A 16,123-nucleotide genomic window follows, 5' to 3' on the forward strand; every position below is an offset into this window, starting at 1 on the left:
GTAGTCAAGTAACATTTTGTGCGCCATCTAAGATGCAGGTTTGGTTCTCTCGCCCTCAAAATAGATTTCAGGTATCGAACCCTCATTTTCTTTCCAGGTTTACAAAGGAATAGAACAGCAGAAGTACAAGCCTGTCACATTAACAGTTCAGTTCCCTTTATTTTTTAAAATTTTATGTACATACGAATGATCTGTATAATGTACATTCAATATAGAAAGTTTTATATACTGGATAATGTATAGAACATATCACAATTACACTATGCTTTTTATATATAACATGTTAACGTCATTTTTAAATAGGTTTTTTTTTTTGCTGCATTTTAATTTTTCAATTTGGTAAAGCCAGTTATACATACAAATATCTTGTTAGGTCTGGTGAAGGAAATGTTAATGATTGAGGAGAGAGGCAAACACCAAGTCTGTCAAGTTTTGGGAGGATTATCTTGTCCAACTTGGAGAGGAGTAGGAGGATCAAGTGATTTAGCCCAATTTCTTCGAGACTGCAGTTCAACTTCAGTCATGCTTAGCTCATAAAATACAAAAAACTAGGAAAAAGTGTTTCGATTCACAGTCTTGTAAACAAAAATATAAAGGAACAAAAAATGTGCTTACGTACAGCAAGAAACAAAAACTTCTTGCGTACCCCTTTAGGCTGATCCCCAAAGTACTTTCTTCTTATGTTACAGTGTGATAGAATCGTGGAACCTTGTCTTTCCCCCCTAAAAAAAATATATTCATAGAAAAAGGAATAACACTGTCATGAAACTGGAAAGGCAGGCAGAAATCTGTTTCGGTGGACAGGCCAAGGAATGGGGCCTTCCTCACCCCCGCCAGTCTGTTTCGGAGTCTCTTGCATTTCATGTCCTTTAGCTGTGGTCTCCAGCTTCGTGGTCTACTGGAGGGGGGACACTGGGCAGAACCGATGAAGACCTCCCTGCAGTAAGATAGCCAGCAACTCCAGGACCTGTACCAGGGGGGAAAGATAGGAAGGAACAAACAGTTTTCTTTAAAACGCTGTATCATTAACACGAGTGTTTTCAAAGTTGTTAGTTCTGATCAGACAAACCAGAGTGATCTGTCTTACCCATGACATTTGTGTCCAGCTTACATTTATCTAGATTGATACACGTTACTGGAGATCAGATTTCCATATCACTAGTCACTATGTTATCTAGGATTTATGTTTTAACTCAACTGCAATAATATATCCACAAAAATATACATATACACATACACAAACACACATACATGTACCAGAGGTTTTCAAACTATGGTCAGTTCGCAGAAAGGTTGCAAAACAGACAAGATTATCTGAACTTCACCCTAAACTTGATTTGTTTTTTAGGCTGTTTGGACCAGGGCAGGATGATTAAACTCGCCAATGAAACGGTGGGTCAGTTGTTTACATAATAAGCCTACTAGCTTTGTCGATTAGAGGTACCTCTCATTTTTTGCAACAATGCTAGTGTGGAAGCAAAAAATGTTGCTTGCTTTCATAGTTAATCTATCCATCATATTAGAAAGGCAAGGCTAGATTGTTCTTTTGCGCTATAGAAGAAAATACTAAATGGCCCGTTGAGACTCCTTGCAAATTTTTCAAGTGGTCTGTGTGGGGGGAAGAGTTTGAGAACCACTGATACGTACCCTCAGGCACCTACCATTTGGAACCCTGATGTCACAGTCGCAGGGGAATAAAAATCACGAGTTCCAAAACGTGGCATTGCGCAATGTTCTACAACAGTCACATGTCTGCTACCACTGTACTGCCATGCACCTAAGGAAGCATTTTGTTCTAGGAACTGCGCCGATGCAGCATGCACTGAGCAAAGTGGTATCTACCTGCTTTTAGAGAGTGCTAGAGAGAAGTTTAGCAAGCTGCCTGCCAAAGTAGATCTAAAGCCCACTTCTGAGATGAAGAGGACTGCTACCAGATAGAAGGGAAGGAGAGGAGATACCTGGGGGAGAAAGAAACCAGACGCAAGGGAAGTACAGACAGCAAAGCCCTTGGAAGCAAAAGTGAAGCATCACTCCGTAGTGTCCCGAGGTGGTTTGTAACGGACACATTAATCATTTGCCCCCTTCAAATTTCTACCCTGGATATGTCCAGAATTAAAACTGAAGTCCAGTTGGAGCATCCATTGCTCCTTGTGGCCCCTTTTCCAACCTTACAATTCTACAATCAAATTAAGGGGGCTGAATTAAGATGTTATCCCAGAATAAACAAGCCACATGATACACGAAAGAAGGGAAACACAACAGGAAAAGCCTAAATTAGAATGTTTACTGACCAGTGAGGTATCCTGCTGTTTGAGTCTCAGAAATGAACAAGTCATGTTTCTGATCTTTGAAGGCACTCCACACAGAGGAACGAGAGAGAATTTCATTCACCTGCAAGAAACATATAGCTCAGGAAACGTTTGTTTCATTTCCCCTGCTGTTCTTTATAACTGGCTGCTGTCATTATGAAACTGACCCTGCCATTAGCAGCAGCTTTTGTAATTGCACAAATCTGGAGCATTTTTTTTTTTGGGGGGGGGGTCAAAAATACAAAATGCAGATACCTCAACTGAAAGGAATTCAGGGTGCTTTACCTGCTCTCCATACTGTAGACTGCGAGACATAGATTTCAAAGCTTTAACGATCTGAGCTTTCGTGGCCGAGGGGCTTTCCAGATTCTCAAGACCGACGCCTTCAAGCAATCGCAGGAGGTATGGAACCAACTCTACTTTCAAAGCCTGCAAAACAAGGTTACAGGGTACTTAATGATAGCCCAAGGGCATTCCAAAGCAAGAAATGCTCCTATCCATCAGGCAGGTGAAAAAGAACTGATGGACCGAGCCTGCCTCCTAAAATTCTTTGCTCTCCTGCCTAACTCAACAACTCAGGTCATCTCAAATATGGCCACCCAGAACCACTGCAAAAATACTAAAGGGTGAATTCACCACCTTCCCCAACGTTCTAACAGTAATTCCACATGATTTTATGGTAAAGACAACTCCAGCTCTAATAGACAGATAGGTACAGTCGTACCTTGGCTCCCAAACACAGCAAACCCAGAAGTGATTGTTCCAGTTTGCAAACGTTCTTCTGGAAGCCAAACGTCCAATGGGGCTTCCACAGCTTCTGATTGGCTTTCATTCCATTCAACTTCCAAGGTACGACTGTATTACCAAAATCTTCATCAGTGACTGAGGAGGTAATGAGTGGCATGTACCATTGGGGTTAGTCTTGCCCTGAGATGCAGGATTATTGCTGTACGCAAATGCCTTTTTCTATACCAGATTCCTTTTCTGCACAAGCATGTGCCTCTGTTTGGCCATTCAATACACACTGCTCCTACTGGTAAGGTACTCCAAACAGCAAATGTTAGGAACTCTGCATTTAGTGTTGCACACAGAACTCTGCCAATAACTCAGGGAGATATTTATGGTGTATTACGGATATCAGCATGCATGGCAACATCCCTGTGGTGTGGTCACTCTTAGAAAATACGGATACATGTGTGAGCGAATGAGCAAGGATGCATGTTAATGCAAGGACATTCCACCCGCAGCTTTGTAAAGTGAGCCTCACTTTTTCTTGTTGCCCTAAGCAACCCACACACAAGCTGCCGCAGGGAAATGCTTTCATTCCACACCACTCCACACAACACCACGAAGCTAGCATAACAAATTGAATGGACACATATTTAGATTGCTATACAAATGCCTTTAAAGGGCACGGTTCCGGCTTGCTTACTTGGACTACAAGATCATTTTGTTCCTTTTGAAACATTCGATTAAGTGCCTCGCAGGCTACTCCAATCGTATCTGGCCGTTTCTTCATTCCATTCATCACGGGTCCAATGGTCTCTAGCGCTGCCATTGAGCGAACACAAAGCTGTGGAGGGGGAAAGCAGTTTGATTTAGGCTGTTGAAGATTCTCATTTAAAAGATGAGGTTACAAGACCCCAAGAAATGTCTAGCACGGCGGTAGGCAACCTAAGGCCCTGGGGCCGGATGCGGCCCAATCGCCTTCAAAATCCGGCCTGTGGACGGTCTGGGAATCAGTGCGTTTTTACACGAGCAGAATGTGTCCTTTTATTTAAAATGCATCTCTGGGTTATTTGTGGGGCATAGGAATTCATTCATTTCTCTCCCCCCCCCCCAATATAGTCCGGCCCCCCACAAGGTCTGAGGGACAGAGGACCGGCCCATGGCTAAAAAAGGTTGCTGACCCCTGGTCTAGCATACCAACTTGAGTTAACACCCATTTTCCAACCTGGGCTGCAGAAGTAGTAGGCAACATTCCTTAAGGCTAATTGCTGCTAATTTTCCATACCCTGGATTAATTCAAACTATTGGTTGATAGAGAGTTCAAACAACTAGGCAACCAACATAGTTTAGGGCACCACATCAGGATAGTGTTGGGGTTGCTACATACTGAGAGACTGGAAGCAACAGTTTGCCTGCAATGTAAATAGGTTGAAGCGTGCATGGACCTGATCTCTTCAACTGACTGAGTTGACAGTTTTATATACTATGATCCCAGCTGGAGACAATCTAATCTAGGGTGTAATATGAGTTAAATTGAACCCTGCTTTATACTGTGCCTAGCTAGATTTACCATCCCTGGTACTGGTTTCAGGGGGGGAAACATTTGAAATCCAATCTACATCATCAGGAACATACAACAAGCACCTGAGATGAAAGTTCTTCCAGCAAACAATAACACAATAAATCCATATCCTCATACCTCATTATCAGACAGCATGTGTATGACACGCATTGCGCTTTTCGGAATGGCGTTGTTCTTGTGATTCAGGGCCTGGAGAATCTTGGGAAGATGACCAAGAGGGGGAACTTGGTCTGCCAGCTGAGGCTGAGCACTAAAGAGGCACACCGTCGCTGTTGTTAAAGTTTCTAAAGTTTCCCCCTGTTTCGGAACACAAAGCACAGAGCAAGTCAATGAAATTTCCTGCTCCACTATTGAAGTCAGTCAACAAGCGGCCAGTTTACAATCAACCGTTTAATGACACTCAGGAGTCGCATGTATGAACATCTTGATTAATTTGTGGGAACGTAGGCTTATCTTAAAGGGACGCAGGTGGCGTTGTGGTCTAAACCACAGAGCCCTAGGGCTTGCCGATCAGAAGGTCAGCGGTTCGAATCCCTGCGACGGGGTGAGCCCCCTTTGTTCAGTCCCTGCTCCTGCCCACCTAGCAGTTCGAAAGCAGTTCGAAGTGCAAGTAGATAAATAGGTACCACTCCGGCGGGAAGGTAAACGGCGTTTCCGTGCGCTGCTCTGGTTCACCAGAAGCAGCTTAGTCATGCTGGCCACATGACTCGGAAGCTGTCTGCAGACAAACTCCCTCGGCCAGTAAAGCCAGATGAGTGCCGCAACTCCAGAGTCATCCGCGACTGGACCTAATGGTCAGGGGTACTTTTACCTTTAGGCTTATCTTGTTAAGAAGCAGAGAATGACAGCCATAACCTGAAGAATAAGAACCTCTTCAACGTACTGAGCAGTTACCGTTTCTTCGGTCAGAATCTTGTATGGGGAAAACCCAAACTGCACGCACAGATCTAATGCGTGTGCATAAGCTGTTTCGAACAGCTGCCTGATCACCTATGCAACTGCATGCCGCACAACGGCTTGTGCTAGGATGCATTCATTTAGTGGCCATTCATTCGTTGTTCTTCAAACTAAACAAATTGCTCTCCTACTGCCTTTAACCACCATGGGTTTGCTGCTGTTATGTGCCAATTATTTCACAGCACAAGCCTAGGCAGGTTTACAGAGCAAGAAGCAGAACTAACCGCATCCTTAAAGGTCTTTATTGTAAACTGCTCAGGGCAAGCTATTCATAAATGAAACAAACAGTGGTAGGAAGTAGTAACAATAATAGCAGCAACAGCACCTTTCAGTGGACCGGAGCTCGCTTTCACAAATGCAGTTGCACAAAGCTAACACGCAACCAATCAACTCCACTTACATGGGGGTTGTTTTTCTCCAGGAGTTCGGTGAATTTTTCTAACAGTGCAATGAGAAATTCCCTAGGTTTTCGCAGCACCCAGGCCGGCTGGGCAATAAAGATTCTTAGGAAGACCCCTCCTACAGAAAGTTCACCCTCTGCTTCACCGTACACCACAGCAAAGTCCTCAGGCAGCTGGATCAACGAGAGAGAAAAATGTCACTGAGTTCGTGCATTAGGAAAGTTACATTTGGTTTATTAGAAAGGGAGGGGGACTAACAACACAGGTGTGAGCCCAACTACGATTATAAGGGTCTGTAGCAATGCAGAATACTTTGCAGCAGGGCTGTTGAATGCTGGATGCTGGGCTCCTGCTTCCATAGGACCAAAAGTAGCATGACGTGGCCAGAGCGGGAGTTTTAGTGCAGGAACATCCAGAGTTTCATTGCCCCCCCCCCCAGTGGCGTAGCGTGGGTTGTCAGCAGCCGGGGCAAGGCAAGTAATTTGCGCTCCCTAACCCGTGGATTTGCGCCCCCTAACCCCCAGATGTTGCGCCCGATGCGGCCAGCCCCCCCGCACCCCCCACGCTACGCTACTGCCCCCCCGGTCTCTGTCCTACCATGCAGTTTCATGCTATTAGTCATGGTACAGCGAGATAAGACTGAGCAGTAGCGAAAAAGAGAAAATGCAAAAGGATACAAAGGAAAACCACACCCATGCTTTGTCTTAATTTCCCCCTTAACGTTTAAATTTTGCTTACCTTCCAGTTAATATCAGGGTTGTCTCTCTGTAGTTTAAAGTGCCTTAAAAAAAAAGTCAGAAAACCCATTAACAAATTCTTCTGCAAGCAAGGGGTAAAAATGAATTAAATTCTAAACGGTTCCCTCGCCTGAGGTTAAAATCAAACTGGCTTATTTGCACTCTAATCGCTTTCAGCAGTTTTGATCAATACAGAATATCTGGTTATATTTTTTGCATTATGCCGCCTGGAATAGACCCTGTACTACAATCCCAGAGGATTCCAAACTGAATCTAATCGTTGGCTTTACAGTTCTGCTACGTTTTACCACGAAACTGACTACAAAAGTACAACCATTATTCACCACAACTGTAACATACTCTAGCATCATTTCTCGAACAGTTGTAGACACTTTCTCTCTGGAGTTGTCATTCCATATCAACTCTGGATTTTCATGCGTTCCTTCAAAAATGTGAACAGCAGCTTCAGGGTTATCTCTCATGGCATCCATAAAGACACCAGGTAGAAACTTCATTAGGGTAATTCTAACCTAGAAAAGAACACACCAGATTGCAGATTCTGTCACCGCTAACAAAGGTTTCCAGTGAATCAAATGAACAGCTTGTAATACTGACATCTAGCAAAGCATGGGGAAAATGTTTTTGAAAGGAATTTGCCTTATCAACACATAGCAATTCTTAAACCTGTGTGGGGAATGCCTTTGTATGGCTGACTACTGAACTTGATGGAGGGGCATTGTGAATCCCCATTGTTCAGCCCAGACAGAGATCCAGCTCTGACAGCCATCTGCCTCTTTCCTCGCTGCAAGGTGACAGGGAACCAGGCAGAGAGCCTTCTTGGTAGTGGCACCCGCCCTGTGGAATGCTCTCCCATCAGATGTCAAGGAAATAAGCAACTATCTGACTTTTAGAAGACATCTGAAGGCAGCTCTGTATAGGGATGCTTTCAATGCTTGATGTCTTACTGTGTTTAATGTTTTAATTCGCTGGAAGCCTCCCAGAGTGGCTGCGGCAATCCAGTCAGATGGATAATATAATATAATATAATATAATATAATATAATATAATATAATATAATATAATATAATATAATATAATAATATAATATAATTTTAGGTTTCACAATTCATGAAGAATAAGGGTGGTCTAAACCACAGAGCCTAGGGCTTGCCAATCAGAAGGTTGGCAGTTTGAATCCCCATGACGGGGTGAGCTCCCGTTGCTTGGTCCCAGCTCCTGCCAACCTAACAATTCGAAAGCATGTCAAAGTGTAAGTAGATAAATAGGTACCGCTCCGGCGGGAAGGTAAATGGTGGTTCCGTGCACTGCTCTGGTTCGCCAGAAGCGGCTTAGTCATGCTGGCCACATGACCCGGAAGCTGTACACTGGCTCCCTCAGTCAATAAAGCGAGATGAACGCTGCAACCCAGAGTCGGCCACGACTGAACCTAACGGTCAGGGGTCCCTTTACCTTTACATAAGGCTATCAATGGCTACTATGCCCACTGTTGGAGGCAGAATGCCTAAAGGAACCCGTTGCAGGGATTCGCATTTGGGGAGAATGCTGCTATACTCCTGGTTATGACTTCCCACAGGCATGTGGTTGGCCATTGCGAGTATTATATGCTGGGCCAAATGGGCTGCTGGCCTGATCCAGAACGGCTCTTCTTATGTTGCCATGCTTTCCAACCAGCATGTTGCTCTACAAGACTAGTAGCTTGCAGAGAGTGAAATGTAAAGCTTGCACCACGTGAGGGCTGTTTATTCGAAGTGATGCACATTGGCTGCATCCAGACAATCAGATCTTGGACTGAGAAGCCAAGCTACGAACAGGCAGACAGCCACTTGGCTCTCCCCACCCTTCACGTTAAGTGGAAAAACCAAGGCAGGAAGACGTCGCCAATTCCTCTTGCGTCCAAACCAGGAAAACTATGACTAATGGCTTCCAAATAAAGAATGGCAGTAAGTCATATTTCAAAGCTGGCTTATGTATCCTGGTTTGCTGGGAAGCTATTAATCATAGTTTGCTAGCTTAGGTATAATGGGAAGCCATGGTAACAGCAGCTTCGTGGCTTGTTTCCCAGCCCATATGAAGGGATGATAAAGATGAATACGGCCTGTGTAATGTTAACTCCTAGTACAGGGTTGAACAGCATTTTTTATAAGCTTGTTGCAAATCAAGTCTAACAGACATTGTGCTATTTAGTGTTAAAAGCATGCTTTTAAAAGGGCCAGTTACAATGTCCAAAAATGAAGCAAAACACACTCACCTTTGGACCAACCAGCTTGTCGGCTGTCATTTTAGCAAAAAGCTCTGCAGTCTGAGATCGAACTTGGGGATGTGTTGAGTTGCAGAACATATCAAGTAAGTAGATTAAAGCACCTAGGAAGGGACAGAGAAACAGAGGGCCTTATGGCAGCCTATGAATATTCTGATAGATAAAAACAAATGAACTGTTGCCTCTTCCAATCACAGTAAGTTTGAAACATTACTTTTGGGTAATGTTTCAACAAAGAACAACAGCGCTCACTGTACCTTTTGCCATGGCCTCTTTAACTATTTTGGTACTGGATGTCAAAGCATACAGAGTTTCCAGAACAAGCTGCCGACCTGCCAAGAGGAAAAACCGTGAGCGAAACCCAGCTTTTGTGTGTCTCTGTTTAGCAAAGATGAAGTAAAAACACAACAGGGCTTGTTTAGAGTTGGACAATGGGGCCTGCACTGTTGCCTAGTTTAGCTGGCCCCTCAGGAAAGAGCTGTTTATGAGGCGAAACAAAAGCCTTCCATGGACTGAGTTCCAAAGTCAGCAAAGGTACTTAAAAAAAAAATCCTATGAAAGATCAGCTTAAGTCAAAGAACTAAGCACTAGTAGAATTAAAATATATGCATATTTAAAAAATCACAGACATATACAATACAATAAAAACATCACAGGTCTAGCCTTTCCCTTAAAAGCAAGTCCCTAATAGAGAAAGAAGTTCCAAAGGGCTGATTGTGGCAAGATGCCTTCATTCACAAAATGGGTGTATTCTGAACACATACTGAAAGTATGACCTAACATTCACTGAGGGTTTTTCTCTAGATCTATTTTGAATGCCAAAGACAACACCCCAACACAGGCGATTTTACTTCATTAGTGACCTCCTATAATTTCCCCAAGAGATCTGTAGTCAGAGGGCAAGATCTCCAGTTTAGAGAATATTTGTCTCTACACAGGCCTGAGACCTCAATGCCCTTCCCAAGTTGGAGCCACAATTTTATATGCACGCTTGTAAAGGGGGGGGGAGGAGTTTATCTTTTGGTATCTAAAGAGTTTTCTAAACGTGTATTTTTGTCACTGAATAAGTAAACTCACGCTCTACGTACTTGAAGGTAGTGAATGTAGGAGGGCTAGTAAGTTGGAAAGAACCATTGCTTCTGCAATATTATTTACACATTCTTGGTTACTAGTCACTATGTTCACCACCTGTGAAAGAAATAAATAAAATAAAATAAAAACAAAAACTGCTAGACTGGTATGGAAGCAGCTAGTTGTCAATCTTGATTCCTTCAAGACAAGGATTTTCTACATATTGATTGGATACATAAATTCAAGCTTTGCTTCCAGAAAGGCCGCTCTGAATTTTCTGTGAATATTTATAGCAGAAAATGTCTTTCAAAATATTTGACCAAATGCTGTTTTCAAACAATAGTTTAATTTTGCAACAGAAGGAGCACCATCAGGTAAAAGCCGTGACCCTAGTTCTCTATCTCTTCCCAACCCAGCATCGCTGTCCCTACCCATTCAGAGTGAGGTCAAAGCAAAGGCTTCATTTACCCTTGGCGAGGTAGCCAAATCTGATTTGTGTAACGACAGATATATGACCTGTGATTATCTGGGATCATGTGGGCTGAAAAAAGACTCGCTGTCCCCCAAAAATCTGACACTTAGCCAGCTTCTTAGAACAGGCAAATAGCTGTGGAAATGTAAGCCGGGGGGGGGGGGAGTGGATATTCGTGTATAGGGGTGGGCGAGGGAATAACCGTTTTTTAATACTCTGGATAACAGTGTCGGTGCAAAGATATCAGTCACTTTTGCCAAGGCAACTCGGGCCATTGCTTCTGCCAAATGATGCGACTTCTGGTAAGAGATTAAGACTGCCACTGTTGCCTTCAGAAAGAACATTTGGACAAATGTCATTGTGTTCTACTGCCTGCTAAATGCACATTCCTTAGTACTATTCACATAGTCTCTGAACTGAAGGTATAAAGTCATGTACGGTAGCTATTTTGATGCCCTGAACTCCATTCTCTAGCTAGAAAGCCCAAAATCAGAATCATTACTGGCTGAGTGTAAAATAACGTCCTTACATTTGTCATAAAAGTGAACACCGCTTTGATTAATCTACACAATATATTCCGAAGTAAAGAACTTTCTCCTATGGCAAGAAACTTTTATCGCTTTGGTTTTTACCTCCAGAGCCAGCTGTTGGACTTGACCAGCTCCGTGGACACGCAGAAGGGAGAAGATTAACTTAAAGTGACCTATGCATTCACATTCTGAACCTGCGTGGAGAAAAACAGCTGCTATGGTTAAAGTGGACTAAACTAAAGCACTTTCAAGCAAAGGTATCTTAAAAACATTTTTTAAATTAAAAATATCCACCTTAATCAGCTTAAACAGCCATTTTAGTTTGGTGATAAGCTGTATGACTAAGCATTCATCTAAAACGTCCAAAATCTAAAGTGAGGTTTCGTTCGACAGGAATGTTTAAGGTGTCTAACATGCCTCACTTACCTGGGTTGTGTTTTATTACATTTCTCAGAGCCTCCAAGGCCATCTCAACCCTTCTGAGCCTCTCTCCATGTTGGTTTGACTCCACTTTCCCTGTGTGAGTCATGGCCATTAATGTATGAAGGTACTGGGCTTGTGAGCCTATGTAATCCAAGAGGCTTGCAGCAAATGATTTTGGAAGCTGTAGGATAACAAACAAGCAAGAAGGAAAATTAAAAAGATAGATAGGAAGTAAACATTTTGTTGCTGCTTCTTAACACAGTGTATCCATATTTTACAAACTATTTACAATTAAGGGATGAACAATCAAATGCTCTATCAGGATACATCACCAGTAAGTGTTTCAGCTTCATGTGGCAAGGCTTCCTCACAAGATTATAACAAAGGAAGGGTAAGACTGCTATATAAAAGTCTAGGAAGTTCTATAGTATAGGGTTACTCCATTCTGAAAAGATTGCTTTCCCATCGTTTGAATTTTTTAACCAAGAGTTATAACAAACATGTAACAAAATTCAGAGGGAATGGATATAGATCCTCTGAACGTTTCTGCTGTGTTGATGATTTACTGAGAACAAATTAGTACATCCTATATTTTGACAAGGAAAGGAGCTTTAATATCTAACATGTTTTGTATTGGTATGCAAAGAAGAAGAAGAAGAAGAAGAAGAAAGGGATTAACCAATTTAAAACCAAAAGACTTCACCAAATAACAAGAAGTAGAATCTTACCTCCAGTTGGAATGTGGGGACTTCATTGTAAACTCTAACAAAAATCTCTCCTACAATAAGCTCTTTTGCATGATCACTGAAGATGAATTCAGATCCATAGCTTTTATCACAGTCACCCTTTAGAAAGTAAAAATCAATTGAATATATTTGCAGCTTCCCATAGTAAAAACATTAAGCCGAATGGACGCAAAAGCAGTACAGTTCCCCAATATGAATTGTCTACTTTAAGCTTGGAGCCATGAAGCGGGGACAGAATTTGATTTCAGTTCTCATTTCCTTTGCAAGAAAAAGCTAGAAATGTAAGCAGGTGAAGGTAGTAGGAGAGTTGGCCAGCACTTGGGAAGAGATCTATTACTTCTGTCCTTTCCCATGGCTGTTGCTAATTCCTGCACAGGTCGCACTTTAACCCTCAATGATCTTTTAACACGTGTGGTGCTACAACAGGAATCCTGCAACCAAAAGCAGCTTGTTTTGAAATTGTTCTTTTACCTCCAGCTGCAGAACTTGAATACGTATGACAATCATATTCAGCTACAAGTGATAAGAAGAAGATGCTAAGCAAGAGCTGAGCTGTACTACTGGCAAAGAAAGAGCTCTCGATCACTCAATTGAGGGCAAATATCTGAGGGAAAACAAGTCACCCCTCAGCCCCTTGTGCTGCTTCAACATCTTCTCCATCCAGAGCAATATGAGATGCAACAAAGGGGATAAAGGAATCAGGAAAAACTGTCTCCTCCACCTCTGCCACCAAGAGCCTCTCCTGGTTTTAGGTCATGTCTGAACTGAAGGAGCCTTTCTGTTCACTGATGGCGAATTAGGATCAGAGTTATTTACATTTGCTTTTGTTAAAGGATGCTGTTTACAACATGAGACCATAAATGGAGAAATGAGAGGATGAAATCTATAAATCCCACGGGAGGACACCAAACTTTTGTGGCCTGGTACAGTGGTACCTCGAGTTACATATGCTTCAGGTTACATATGCTTCAGGTTACAGACTCTGCTAACCCAGAAATATTACCTCATGTTAGGAACTTTGCTTCAGGATAAGAACAGATATCGCATGCCGGCGGCGCGGCAACAGCAGGAGACCCCATTAGCTAAAGTGGTGCTTCAGGTTAAGAACAGTTTCAGGTTAAGAACAGACCTCCAGAACGAATTAAGTTCTTAACCCGACGTACAACTGTACATTAAAAGAAGCTGGCCGTGTGGCTTTTGTACACCTCAGTTTAATGATTCTGAAAAATGCAGCGACAAGAATTACTTGCTGCTTCTTTCAGTTCCCTGCCTCAGAAACTCCCAACTAACAAGCCTGACAAAAAGGAAAAAGTGCCTCACTCTTTTAATCATGCTTTCCTGCTGAGATTCCAAGAACTCAAGGAGTTCAGCTCTTGTCCGATTGTTCCAAATAAGGTACGGGCTTTCTGTGTTGCTGTTCAGCATTTTCAGAATCTAGGTTAAGAAACAGTTATGGCAAGACAGATTTGAATGCAAGACAAATATTTCATTTTTTCTACAGCATCTACATCCGGCCAGCTTAATACCACAACAAAACCACTGTAACCCTTCTAGCTTTCTCAATGTGCACGTTATTTCCTCTTATTTATTCTTTAACACGAGTCTATTTGGAATTTGCTCTTAAAAACTCCAGCTCTGGCTAGATGCACACTTTATGATTTCAAGCGCTACCGAAGTAATCTGAAACAGTCTCTATTCTGCAACTATTGAGTGCAGCAAGCACTGTTTCTCTCTTCTGTTTGCGTGCACACACACACAAATATTCCTGGTTTGCCATATGCAGTAGTCACTCAAAAATACTGTAGCAGTAATATCATGAGAAATAGCCCTTAGTATCTGGCAAGAAAGACACGACAAGTTAGAAATAGTAGGATGACTACTATACGAATCAGCACATCTCTATTAACACTCCACTATCTTAAACAAAAATCCATTGGCTGTAACACAGAGGACTGAAGGTGCTCGCAAGTGCCTCAATCAAGACTCCTTTTCTAAATTACTAAATTTTCATACTGAACTTACATGCTCAGCATACTTGTCAAGAAAAGCGGAAAAACATTAACGTGGATATTAAAATGTTCTTGTACCTCAGCAGGATTGACCACAGCAAGTTTTCTTGCAATATATGGCGTCAGCATGCCTGCAAGACTTTTTCTGATGGTTGGGTTTTCAGGCGTAGCTTGTTCTCCGGGAAGATATCCGCCAAGACGGCTCAAAGCAAGGAGGCTAAGCTTGGCAAGGGTATTGGCTACTTCCTGTTAGCAGAAAATAGGGAATCAATCTCATGCATAGATTTCCTGAGTAGATGAAGAAACAAGACCACCCCTCCTTCACAAGCAATACCGCAAAATAAAATGGACACAACTTGCAAAAATGTCATTGCCCAATTTGGGGCGACTGCCACTTGCCATTGTGTCTCCTTATACCCCACTGTGCACTATTCAGGAGGGTTCTCAAACTCTCTAGAGGGGCTTTTTGGGTGCTGCAGATGGGTGTGTTGTTTTTTTAAAAGAATTTAAAGAAGTTCCCTTCTTCAAACTTCCTTTTCTCTTTGGATCAAAGCTTGGCACAAGCAAGCACAACTGATCTTGAGAATGTCATTTGAATCGCACAAAAAAAGGCTACAACACACAGGCATAGTTTTACCTAAAAACACAGCACATTAAGCAATGTGTTTGATTTTAAAATAATGACTGTAAGTTCCTACAGTCATCTCAGAAATGCTGCCCAGGATATATTTAAAGCACAGCAGTCTATTCACAGTTCCTTATTATCATTACCTGCTGATTGGAATCTTCACTCTTCTGAATCCCACTCTCTTCTAGTGTGTAATCATAGTTGAAGATGTAGCCGAGCAAATACCACAGAACTCCAGCTTGGAACAGATGCGTCTGTAGCCAGTAGTCCACAGCAAAGGAGCTGACACACTCAACCCCTAGGGAAGCCACGCGGGGAATGTTCTGAGTAGGAAAGAAAACATTTGCTTTGGGTGAGAAATGCTTCAGTTCAGCAGGGACGAGACAAGCGGTGTTTCTGACGTAAAAATGACAAAATGCAATAGTGGCACGTTCTTCACACTTTTTGTTTCTTGCTTCTGCAGTGTGGCGCTTTAATCACATTGCAGAATAGGGTAAACAGAATAAATAAGAATATAATAGGGTAAACAGAAGGACTGTGTCTGTACATTCCATTGACAATGTGCAAACAAAACTGTCTACATGCCCCAGGAAGTCTTATGTGAACTGGGGCTCTGACAGGAAGTTCTACAGCTTTCAAAAGGAAGGCAATAGGCCCAAGTGATTGCATCCACTTAATGGACACTCCAGAGGTTCTACAGAAATGGGAGGCTAGAAAAGGAAGATAGGAGTCATACAAGAGCTTACCTTGCCATAATACAGTACTCTGCAGAGATCCTTGATGATATTTGGCATTTCAGTTATTTTCTCCCTGCAGTCTTCAAATTGGGCTGCCACACTGTAACATTTACTTACATGCCCACACACCTATTAAGTGAAAAATGCGAAGTCATATGGTGTTGGGACAGTGTATAATAAGAGGCACTACAAATATACACGCTTCAGAAGTTGAAAAGGAATGATAAAGAGCTCCCTGGAAGGCAGACACAGCATTGTAATTTGCCAAGTGATTACTTCTTTCAGTCTTGTGAAGCATTGTTACTTCTTTTCAATTTATGAAGTGTCTAATGTTGGCACCTGGGACGTGGGTGGCGCTGTGGGTTAAACCACAGAGCCTAGGGCTTGCCGATCGGAAGATCGAATCCCCACGACGGGGTGAGCTCCTGTTGCTTGGTCCCTGCTCCTACCAACCTAGCACTTCGAAAGCTCGTCAAAGTGCAAGTAGATAAATAGGTACCACTCCGGTGGGAAG

At 42.6% G+C, this 16,123-nt stretch overlaps 1 protein-coding gene across 3 annotated transcripts in view; it reads right to left on the reverse strand.

Annotated features, from left to right (window-relative positions):
* Nucleotides 1-139: 139 nt before the first annotated feature.
* Nucleotides 140-16,123, reverse strand: part of DNAJC13 (DnaJ heat shock protein family (Hsp40) member C13) — a 67,803-nt gene continuing 51,819 nt past the window's right edge. For 2 of the 3 annotated variants that reach the window (XM_081164253.1, XM_081164254.1), the window contains 18 exons: nucleotides 15,619-15,738; nucleotides 15,016-15,195; nucleotides 14,323-14,490; nucleotides 13,556-13,669; nucleotides 12,218-12,334; nucleotides 11,493-11,670; nucleotides 11,169-11,260; nucleotides 10,082-10,181; nucleotides 9,251-9,325; nucleotides 8,985-9,097; nucleotides 7,076-7,245; nucleotides 6,717-6,759; nucleotides 5,978-6,151; nucleotides 4,738-4,917; nucleotides 3,742-3,882; nucleotides 2,595-2,738; nucleotides 2,292-2,391; nucleotides 140-967 (listed from right to left, as the gene is read on the reverse strand). In XM_081164253.1, the coding sequence (XP_081020379.1) occupies nucleotides 870-967; nucleotides 2,292-2,391; nucleotides 2,595-2,738; nucleotides 3,742-3,882; nucleotides 4,738-4,917; nucleotides 5,978-6,151; nucleotides 6,717-6,759; nucleotides 7,076-7,245; nucleotides 8,985-9,097; nucleotides 9,251-9,325; nucleotides 10,082-10,181; nucleotides 11,169-11,260; nucleotides 11,493-11,670; nucleotides 12,218-12,334; nucleotides 13,556-13,669; nucleotides 14,323-14,490; nucleotides 15,016-15,195; nucleotides 15,619-15,738 (2,307 nt within the window). In that variant the 3' untranslated portion in view covers nucleotides 140-869. Of the gene's footprint in view, nucleotides 968-1,842; nucleotides 1,959-2,291; nucleotides 2,392-2,594; nucleotides 2,739-3,741; nucleotides 3,883-4,737; nucleotides 4,918-5,977; nucleotides 6,152-6,716; nucleotides 6,760-7,075; nucleotides 7,246-8,984; nucleotides 9,098-9,250; nucleotides 9,326-10,081; nucleotides 10,182-11,168; nucleotides 11,261-11,492; nucleotides 11,671-12,217; nucleotides 12,335-13,555; nucleotides 13,670-14,322; nucleotides 14,491-15,015; nucleotides 15,196-15,618; nucleotides 15,739-16,123 lie in introns of all 3 variants that reach the window. The other variant, XR_014000935.1, reaches the window with a different exon arrangement.

This window comes from Podarcis bocagei, assembly GCF_964188305.1.
Source record: "Podarcis bocagei genome assembly, chromosome: 12".
NCBI lineage: Eukaryota > Metazoa > Chordata > Lepidosauria > Squamata > Lacertidae > Podarcis > Podarcis bocagei.